This window comes from Daphnia pulicaria, chromosome 4 (assembly GCF_021234035.1).
Source record: "Daphnia pulicaria isolate SC F1-1A chromosome 4, SC_F0-13Bv2, whole genome shotgun sequence".
In the NCBI taxonomy this organism is placed as follows: domain Eukaryota; kingdom Metazoa; phylum Arthropoda; class Branchiopoda; order Diplostraca; family Daphniidae; genus Daphnia; species Daphnia pulicaria.
The window spans coordinates 21,933,916-21,944,753 of NC_060916.1; the positions used below are offsets into that span (position 1 = coordinate 21,933,916).

General features: G+C 43.7%; 1 protein-coding gene across 2 annotated transcripts; it reads left to right on the plus strand.

Annotated features, from left to right (window-relative positions):
• Positions 1-464: 464 nt before the first annotated feature.
• On the plus strand, positions 465-8,869 carry LOC124338164. Of its 2 annotated transcripts, none has more exons than XM_046792236.1 (5): positions 465-565; positions 2,345-2,458; positions 3,783-4,242; positions 7,304-7,612; positions 8,280-8,869. In XM_046792236.1, exons 3-5 carry the CDS (start codon positions 4,131-4,133, stop codon positions 8,732-8,734), a joined length of 876 nt encoding a protein of 291 aa, XP_046648192.1. In that variant the 5' UTR covers positions 465-565; positions 2,345-2,458; positions 3,783-4,130; the 3' UTR covers positions 8,735-8,869. The 2 variants fall into 2 exon arrangements, with proteins under 2 accessions (XP_046648192.1, XP_046648193.1); XM_046792237.1 differs by lacking the exon at positions 465-565 and adding an exon at positions 1,890-1,973.
• Positions 8,870-10,838: the final 1,969 nt, after the last annotated feature.

Below are 10,838 nucleotides of genomic sequence, written 5' to 3' on the forward strand. Positions count from 1 at the left end.
GATACAGACAATGAGAAGTCTCAGATCCAACCCGAGCAGTGTTGCAATTTCAGCAATGATTAAAATCAATTTTTTTTTCGAAGATGATTAGGCTACCAGAAGTATTTATAAATAAAATTCTTTAAATCTACTGAACAGCATTTCATAACTGTTATTCAATTATTTCAAAAATTCTTCACGTCTTATTGTAAACATGGGTGGGCGGGTGGGCCTGGGGGACATTCCCCATCCTCCTACCTCCTACATTTTCTTTCTCACCCTCCGTTTCCAGATTTTCAATGCCCACCGTGGCCCGTGGGCATTAAATTTCAAAGAATACAGAATTCATTCATAAATTATGGAAGGATGTTCATTAAATTAAGGAATTTTATTTTAAAAATTGAGTGGCTTATTTATCTTGGAAAAAAAATTATTTTAAGCATTGCTGGAATTGCAACAGAGCTCTGGTTGGGTCGGGGACTTTTCATTGTATGTTTGTATCGTTTGTCAGCGGAGCAGGTTGCAGATTTTTACAGGATTTTCGCGGGTTTTTTTCACGACAGTGTGGAATTGAAGGACATTTTGAGTAAGTTCTCCATTTTTATCATGCATTATTTGTCAGTTTATTCGAATGTTTTTAAGAAATGTGCACTAAAAGTAGCATTAGCAATTCATTTCGCATTCGAGATGAGTATAGAATCATGAATAAATAGTTCATTAGTTCCTTGAATTTCATGGGCTTTTGAGTAAGCATCTTCCATAGTTCCATTCAATAATAGCCTTAGCCTATAAATAGCAATGGCGGAGGAAATGAAAGGTATGGCTTTTATAATGGGTCTGTCATCTCGAATCCACATGCGATTATTTCACTCGAAACACTGGCATACAAATTAGTCACTTCTTTATCTTGCCTTTGTTCTTCAAATAGTTTGGGGGCTAGTAGTTCACTTTGGCGGATAGAATTCATTTCGGGAAATCCTGAATACTTGAAAACTGGGTAAACCCAACGCGTAACAGCTATCACTCACATATGTTTGTTCTACCGTCATTTTCTGGGAAGAGCTTCTTTCTGTAACGATTTCAGTCTTATTTGCTTTTCTTATTAGCTAGATTTGATGCCAATAAAGACGGACTGTTATTAGAGAAATCAGACTAGATTCGTATCAATTTGGGAGTAATATGGCATTGGTGAACAACCTCTGTTTGCCGTTTTTCATTCTAAAGACTACTGCAGCATATAATACGATGCGAACAAAAATAGCAAGTTTTGGTTAGCTTATTAGTCTCATCTGTATTTTGTGGTAAGGAGAGCTGCTCTGCTGAAAGCTGAGGAAACGTGAAACTATAGCGGGAGTAAAGAAGAACGGATAGATTCTCAATTTCCCGTGGGGTATCCGTATCCCTGGGTATTACGTATCGCCTTTTATGTCCATGTACTTGTGTAAGTACATCCATCGAGTGCACACAACGCAACCTCGTTCGATCCTCATCCCTTTTGATGGCATGAAATGCCAATGAAGAATATGACTAGTAGATATACCATCCGCATCACTTTCGATAGATATGCCCGATCCGGAAACAAGACCGATGGACCATTGGAAATATTGTTGTACATGGGCATTAACGACTATGGCGTTATGTAACTAACTTTCACGTGTAAGTCACGTAGCAAAGACATGTTTTCATATATACTCTCGTTATTTGTTGTTATAACCGGATACACATCACTTATAACCATCTATCCATGATGAAAGGCGGACTTTATTATCAGCGTTATTCTTAGTCTATAGTATTATGTATTCGTTACATCATAATGAAGCTCTCTATCGCCACATCGAATCATTTTCCCCCTCACAGAACTGACAGGGTTTTTTTTGTTGTTGTAATAACTGTATAGATAGACCCAATATAAAACAAGAAAAGAACGACAAACTTTTTGGGATTATCCGGTTGATTTACGGTCCGTGACTTGAGTCTACAAAGTCCAAGAGACGGTATGTATAAAAAGGCTATTGAATATATATTTTTGGGACACATGTGGAGACAAGTTATTACGCCCCAGCGAATCAAGTTGAATCAAAAGGCAGCTAGAGAAAGAGGGGAAATGTATTTTTAGAAAGGCCAGCAACATTGCGATGTTATTCGCGGAATATTATAGGCTAGTTGGACATGACGGTGACCTTAGATTGTCATGGCCAATGTATGACATGACAGTCGGAGATGATAATAATTTATGGCCAACCATAAGCTCGGCAAATAACTTGCGCTAATACCAACGTCATGAGCTTTATTGCGTTCCTTGAACCATTTAAATATCGAAGCAACAGAAAAGACTAACCAAAGTATTTGCTTGTTTTTCATCAAGGAGACGCAAAACAACTGGGCTCAATCCCAAATGATTCCAGGAAAAACATATTGATTGATTCCCCAGTCTGCACTGCACCGAATCGATAAACAACAGGCGGGCGATACAGTCAAGGTACTACTGCATGAACTTTTATTCTTTTGTGTGTGCGCGCCTGTATAGATTCTCAACGACGCAACATACGAATAACAATCTACTTTTTGGTGATGGAATCAAACAGAGACCGACCGAGTTTAATGGTATAGTCTAGAGAGTCACGCGGCACTACTGTGTGCATCTATAGCTACTTTTGATGACTGCCGACTTACGGCACAGTATATGCGAGAGCGTGTGTGTCTCATCAGCTTCTCCCGTCTACTTATGTACCCGAAAAAAGCTTTTTGTGTCCCCGTCCGTATATATATTTTGATCCGAAATACTTTTTCTCGTCTGTCAGCCAGGCGCCCGCCGTGCTCTTTTGCTCCTTGTGAATAGACGTACTACAATGGATGGGATGTATATTATTGCGCTGCGACTGGCAGCCGGAATATCATGACAGATATATATACGCGGTGCCGGCCCTTCTTCTCCTTTTGCTTTGCACACACTTGAAAGGATTTGCGGCGCTGATCGGACCGGCAGCAGCAAAGTCCTGTCTTCCATCTAAGCTTATATTATTCCGCGTTGTGTGGTGACACACAGCTTGTGTGATTCCGCTGCGCTGTCGTCTTTTTCACAAGAACATTTCCGTTGCTGTGCACCCACATTTACAATGGAGAGGGGGTCTAGACGAACGTCTTATTGTTGTGGCCTCTATATAGTATGGGAAGCGCAAACCTAGAGGCTGGCGCTACATCATCCAGATCGGATTCAATTGCTATTCCTACTTCTGGCCACTCCTCTGTTCAACTTGAATGTTGTACTATACCTTGCCATTTTCTCCTCCAGCTTCCCTTTCTCCAAGCAAATCCCAAAGTCGCGAATCTAATGCCATCAATTCCTATATGTATTTATGGACAGTTTCTCCGTCCCACAGGTATCTATTGGGGGGAGCCAAAAAGGATAAAGACTGGACTCCCTTTCGTCCGGCAAAGTTCTAGTGTACATTTATTGGGATATCAGCAGTATTGATTCCCAGAAAGGACTATTTCGCTCTCTCTTTTCCAATACCACGAAAATAATTCGCGATTTTACCATGTCATTAGACCTGATCCGACCTCTGCCAACGTAATTACCGCACCAACTATTTATGACCCACTGTAATAATAACAAGCGATATAATTTTGTTACGTCACGACGAGGAAAATTTAGTACTCCCCGGAATAACTTGTGTTTCCGGACTCTGTTTGTTATGTGTTTAAGGACTGTGTGTGTTTCATCTTGTCATATTATAACAGAATTACCTTCCGAGAATCAAATAGAAACAAATATTGACCAGATTACTTTACTGTATGTATAGAGAGCGGAGACCTTTTGACCGATGGCCAGTCATCCTTTAGTTCCATGAGAGCCCATGGGTTCTGTTTTCGACTGCGCCCAAGCTCTTGAGATATCATCAACTCCTCTTCAAGGCCGGCTAGACTGGGATCATTGGACCTGGATCTCCTTCCAGCTGCTGGTGTGTTCTCGTCGCCCCTTTATTGGTGGTAGAGATGCATATAGTGCTGCTCCAGCTGGTGAAATGGCGACAACAATCCGCAGCAGCCGACTCTTGGTGTTGGTAAAGCCCAATTTGAAGAAAGTCAGCAACAGCAGTCACTGCCTCGCCATTTGTAGGAGCAGTTCTCCCCGGCAATAACACCAGACAATGTTTTCTGTTAGCGATGCTCTGCCTGGCTCAATCCTTTCTCGCTCCCCATTCGCCGTCCACCGATTCCTATGGCTGTTGGCCATGTCAGCTCTGCACCAGGAATTATCAGGTACTTTTGCCATCGAACGTACATAGTATACATGTACGACTCGCTGGCGTCGAATTTTCTTTTTTGTTTTCCCCATTCACTTTGCACAGACTTTTTTCTTGTTTTCTTACATAGTACTTTCATGTCATCGTCTATTTTGATAAAAGTCTGCATCCTATTATACGCTTGCATTAGCTTCCCATCTTCCCGTTTTATCTTCTCCTCCCTCCCTTCCTGATTGTAATCTCTTCCGCTGGAAGAAAAAGTCAGGAACAAAGAGAGGGGGGGATACTTGTCGCTATACTGTAGGATCGGATGTACAATGTCTTCCCTTGTAAAGAGAGAAAAAACAAAACAACAACGACGACAACGAAATGAGATCGTAATATTGTTGTTGTTGTTGTATCTAAGGGAAAGGATAGGAGAAAGGGACGTAGATAATACTAATAGACTAAAAAAAGAGAAAAAGGAAAGACTGGAATATTATATTTCCCCCCGAAAAAGTGCCACGTGTGTTCCCTACGGCGGCCAATGCAATGCAATAATACACGGGATGCGCCACGGCGTGTCTTATATTGCGATGTCTGTGACTTGCTTGCCCAACTACTTTTTTGAGGTGATATTTTCTTTTGCCTCTTTCTTTCTTATTATATTGACTTGATCTAATGCCGGACACAAACGACAAGTGGATCCTTATATCCCTCCACGATCCCTACAGTCTCGTTCGATGGCCATGTGTCGTGCGTCTTTTTTCTTCATTTCTTTTCCTCACTCCTGACCGTCGTCCGTCTCGTTTCACGCGTCCGTTTCTCCCCCTCCCAGCGGTTGTTTGACACTCTGAACCGGGCGGCGATAAAAATAAAAGCGCACACACATGACATTTGTGCGAATGACACAAGGAAATTCATCCAGTCGGCTGCTGCTGCCCGAATCAATCTGCCCGCCGGCAGAGGCCTCCTGTCGGGAGACTGATGATAGCCGGGGCCTCCTCCTCACTGTGTAATGTCTGCCCATTATGTACAAGCAGAAGCGAGTCGAGTGCTGGATCTCTCCAACACTCGCAACATCCCATTGAATGACTTCCGCCCGTATTAGGACGACGCCTAAAGGGCTTATATTACGTTATCGGCTGTTTGTTTTCCTACCCGACGCGTTTAGCTATCAAGAGGCCCGTTCGGTCGACTGATGTTTTATATACTATAACGGGGCGTGCAACAAAATTGCCTGTTTATTAGCTTTGATCTAAAATTTGCAGCTTTCAAATCCAGTAAAAGATCATCGCGTATTTTTGGTTTGTTTCTCTTTAACATTCATCTTGACATTTGCGATGAACTCGGTTATTATACGAGGAACACGGATAGTTTTTTTTTCTCTCCGACATCGGGAAGATATATATCGTGATGTATAAGTGCGTTTGTTTTTTGCTTTTGTTGACTTTTGCCAGCAGCAGCAGCTATCTAATAATCCTCGAAATATAATTGGAAGGGCGCAAGAGAAACAGAGCCCTCCCAGCTATTTATCGTATAGCTCTTGATTTTCTAGACTATTTCTTCCGTTTCTCTCCCGTCTTGTTATTGTCTCGATACATCGCCGTGGGCAGGCACTTAGGTGGACTCTGTTATCCATTTCGTTTTGCTTTTCTCCCAATTGCGTCATCGTTTTCGGCATTTCTGTACACGACAACTTTTTGTTTTTATCTCAATTTCTCTCTTTTTTATTTTGTCGGATTATTTTCCCGACTCTTAGCATCGGAGACGAGGGGGGAGAGAAAAAAAAAGGGTCGAGTTCATTTTTCACTTTGTTGGTTTACTTCTGCTGACCTGTTTTGGCTTTATTTGTTTGTTGACGTTTTCCCGCAAAGTCCAGTACGTGTACCATAGTCCGTCCGATCCACGTCACGGGAATAATAACATATGGACAAGACGCACTAAATGTAATTGTTTCAACATGTTTATTCGACATGGCACGATCTGCCGTGCCACAACAACAACGCAGCACATCCAGCTGGGCTCTCTCTCTCTCTAAACATTTGGAATATCCATACCGTTTGAAAATAAACATGTTGCAGTTTTGTTGCAAGTTATAAACATTAGGGGGTGGAAATGCTGTGTATTGATCAACGCTGCTGATTTCGCTGAATTTGCGGAAATTTCCGACCGGTCGTCATGGCTTTTCTCGATTCATTTGCTAATTTTCAAACTCCCTGCCAGAAGCTATAAATAACTTTTTTTTTTCCTTATTAAAAGAAAAAATTTTCATTAGAAGCGGCAGGTTCAAGACTACTAATCAACTTGATGCGATTTCGCCATGGCCCTGCGCACACATCCTCTTATTATGGCGCTGCTGATCGATTTGCAGATCTTTCTTCCCTATGGCCACCTGATCACAGAGTAAAAAAGAGTGGCGGGGGGCTATGCAACCGAAATCATCGATTTTCGTTATCCCCCACCCCACGCCCCATGTGCTTACACAAAATCCCCACGAGGTTTTGCTTCGACATTTTCACCCAAAAGCTGCTGCCAGCTCTGATTGTATAGTGGGAAAAATGCGGAAAACATTCCGTCCCGTCTCTCTAATGACGCACTCCTCACATTTCGTGATGTATCACATCCGCAAGTGTTGCCTGCGGGTATGTCTGGTGCTGCACCTGTTTTGTTTTCATTCAAAATACCCTAATGCGCGCTAATAGGTAGCCGGAAAGAGCGCATTGGGCGCAGTCAGGCGGGCGAACTCGAGTCTCTTTATATCTTCCAAGCTCGTAAGCGACTTATCGCTCATCTTCTGCGTCCAGCACTATATGTATGTGAGCTCTTACTTTGTCCCTTTTTATTCGCATTCTCTCTCTCTACACTCTCATCCATCTCCGTCCAGTTTTTGCTTCTTTTTTCGTATTTGGCGCTCAATTCTTTCTTGTGCGCGTTATTCGTCGCCAAGATCCGCTCGACCGTGGCGCAGCAGCAGCACACGAAGGGTGTTGAAGCGAGAAATTCGTTGAAGCAACTTGAATCAATAAAGAAACAGAAGCAGCAGCAGCAGCAGCATTGAAATTTCTCAATTTGTTTTGTTACGTCCCATCACATAGGAGGAGGAGGATTAGCGTGGGCGGCCATTACGGGCGTCGGATTGGCGGTGCCCATCAGCACTCCGCTGCAGATTCAGAAAGCCACGCTGGGCAGCGTCCAGCCGGTCAGGACGGTGGAATTGACCCAACGTCCCTGCGATCTCAACGCCCTGTCGCGCATCCAGGACGATACGTATTGCGACAAATATTACGTCTGCTCGGCCGACAAGTACGTTGGACTCTTCTGCCCCATCGGCATGGCCTTCGACTACGGGCTGCAAGAATGTCGGCTGAAGCATCGCGTCGATTGCTCCAAACGACCCCTCATCTGTAAGTTTTAATTGGCTTTCTTATACTTGGGGGACAAAGTTGGGGATCCAATGGACAGCAACGTCGGTTCCTTGAGTACGCCAGACATGGACCGCCAGCAGCTGTTGTCTAACTTGCGTTCCACCAATTATTTCACGTACTTCTTCACCAGCCAATTTTCGCTCAAACTTAATGAAGGTTCTAAGAATGAACCCGATAAAGTTCCCTTGCCACAATTAAAATCTTTTGTCGCACGTGGGAGTGTTTACGTCACATTCAGGGTTGGGGGTAGAATTGAAATTTCTCTCTCCTGTTTTCACATCCTGCGAAAATGCAAAAATTCCGGATTTCTGCTTCAATGCTCTAGTTACCCCAGTTGATTGAAATTGATTTCAAACAACGGCCGTCTGATGTGCCGATTGTAATTAGCAGCTCAATATCGTTAGTGCTAGACTTTACAGGTCCGTATAGTTAACAAAACAAATCAACCATAGGATATTTAAAAGGAGTCCGTCCAACATTTATTTAAAAAGAAAAAGGTCGGATTTTTTAAATCTTGAACGCACTAACCGTGCAAGTTTATTCGTTGGAATTAAGCCTAAAGTTACTGTATGTGTAGGCTAGTCATTAGCGACGTCTTATCAATCCTCATTAATTCATGACTTGAATAACTTTGTTTCCCACTTAGTCGGCAATAGTGTCTTGCCGGGCGCTACAACTTCGACTGTGATGCAGGAATCAACAACAACTCCTACGCCCCACTGGACGACGAGTATGCCCGGTAGAATGACATCCGCACCGATCACCGACGCCCATCCACCTGGACACGGTCAGCAGCACACGCATGGGAGCGTTATAACTCTGCCGTTTGGTGCCAAAGTGACAATTCCCTTCGGGTCGACCCTATTCCTTCCGCCCGGAACTCAAGTCGAGATGCAACAACAGCAACCACAGTTAACACCGTCATCATCTCCAGCCCCTTCATCGCATTCGCATCACCACCATCGGTCCAGTAGTTCGATTGATGTCATGAGCGATCCTGTTAACAAGGAAACTCGATCAGCTGTCGGCAATGTCGACTCCGACTATTACTTTGACGACGAAGGTGCCGTCGATCCTGGAGTTACCGGCGGTGCTGAGTGACGACAATCAGCCAAAAACACGCGGAATCCTTTGGGGGAAGGCGCGACAATCCCGTTTCACATCGAGTGATAGTCCCACGTACGGTAATGATCCTGATGTATCCTAAACGACATAATACACTTTGTACTAAATTTACAGCTGCTGCATCCAATATTGTCAACAATTTTCCAACGTGTTTTGGGTTTAGACAGTTGACGCCGTTTGGTAATAGCTCCACCCAGCCTGCGGGCCTATAGATGTCGGTAGATATCCAGCAACTTCAGCCTTTGCTGGGAAAACGAAAGGGACCGTGTGTAATCGATCTGAAAATGCTGCAACCAATTTTTAAATTCCCCAATTTCATATGTATGCAGTAAGAGCGACAGAAACGTCTATATAGACAACAACATTTGATTAAACCTGTCGATTGGGTCCGGTGCTGCTCCTGTTCGCTAGACAAGGATTTATTAGATTGGTACGTCAGTCCTCAGGATTCACGATATGACTAGAATCCTGTCGAGTTCTATACAACCGGAAGAAAAACTGCATTTCACGAAGAAGAAAACGGGAATGAAATTAAACATTATGACGACGCCATTGATCAGAGTATATAGAGCCCCCCCCCCCCCATCGTATTGGATGGCATTTGGTGTTGGTGACCTTTAAACATTTGGGTTGAGCGTCTCATGTTATATATACCCACCACCACTATACCGTATATAATGTCTCACGTGGCTCAATCCAGGTAGTGCAGCAGGAGCGACAGCAGTCTTATATAGTTCTTTGGAAGTTCTCAAATGGCCTGGAGCCGATAGTTGCTGCGTTACGTGTGCCGTCGAGCATATTGGCCCCCGCCAGACTCTGATGCGGGAGTTGACGGGGCGTGATCGGATTTCCCAATGACCCCCGTGTGTGTGCTGTGCACATTCATGTCGTCCTCCTAACCCCACGTGTTGGGCTGTCGCCGTTGGCATGCTCGTGTTGCCTCCCCACCCAAGATGGATCATCGACGAGTCATTTACACGGCAACACGCACATCAACTCGAATCAGATAGGATGCTGCTCGCCTTTTATATATATTTAGAAATCCCGCTTGCTCCTGCTGTGCATACCGTACAACACTCACACATCAAAACCCACAAGAAAAGGCGCGCGAGTGAGGATCAAGATTGATCTGCAGGGGTTGACTCCATCTCATCCGTCTTCCAGCCGTTCGATCTGCGACACGATGAATGTGCCATGCTGATTGTGTGTGTCAAATACATATCCAGATGGAAGAGAGTGGGGAGTCAAATTGCGACAGGACGAAAAAGAAAAAGTTTAATAACTCCGGATGACTTTTTTCGGAAACTTGACGGCCCTAATGAGATGGGACTGCTGCCTCCGACGGATATGGATAGATGAATTTATAGGTAATCAGTATGACTAGCTACTATACTATTCGTTTGACGTCAAGTCGCAATCTCTGGAGCGCCATCAGTATATATAGGTATACGAGGAATCCGCATGAGTCGACAATTTGCTGATATACTGTATAGACTTTTAAATGTGATGTCGCTAGATGCCAAGTGACGTCAGCAGGCGCATCCCACCTGGTGCTGCGCAATTTCGCCGAATATAAAATATGAGGCGCTAGTAGGTCGGTGTTATAAGAAAATGCGGAGGCAAAAGACAAGTTGATGGGGCTTCAAAAGAGTAGGTACATATACACGTCGTCTTCTGTGTTGTCGCTGATGGCGTAAATAGGACAACAAAGCCAACACCGTTCATGTATCATCCGCCCCGGTGTAAATGAAATAGAAAACCTTTTGATATTTAAAGAATGATTTAACTCACACGGCAGATTTTCGTTTGAAACGATACAGTACACGGTAGCAGCAATTCTATATGCAGTAGTAGAGCATTTATACAGCTCGGGAATTTTCTAGTCTGATGTATAGAAGCCTTTATAATGTATTTTTTTTTTTTTCGTTTGATTTGAAATTCGTACGTGATTTTTCACTTCGTTCAACCGCCAAGGATAAATAAAGTATAACGCTGCCTGGCAACCGCGGCGCAGCAGCAACACATCACATCAGCTATAGCACAAGAGGATCCCTGTGTGATTCCCGTGTACAGCTTCTCT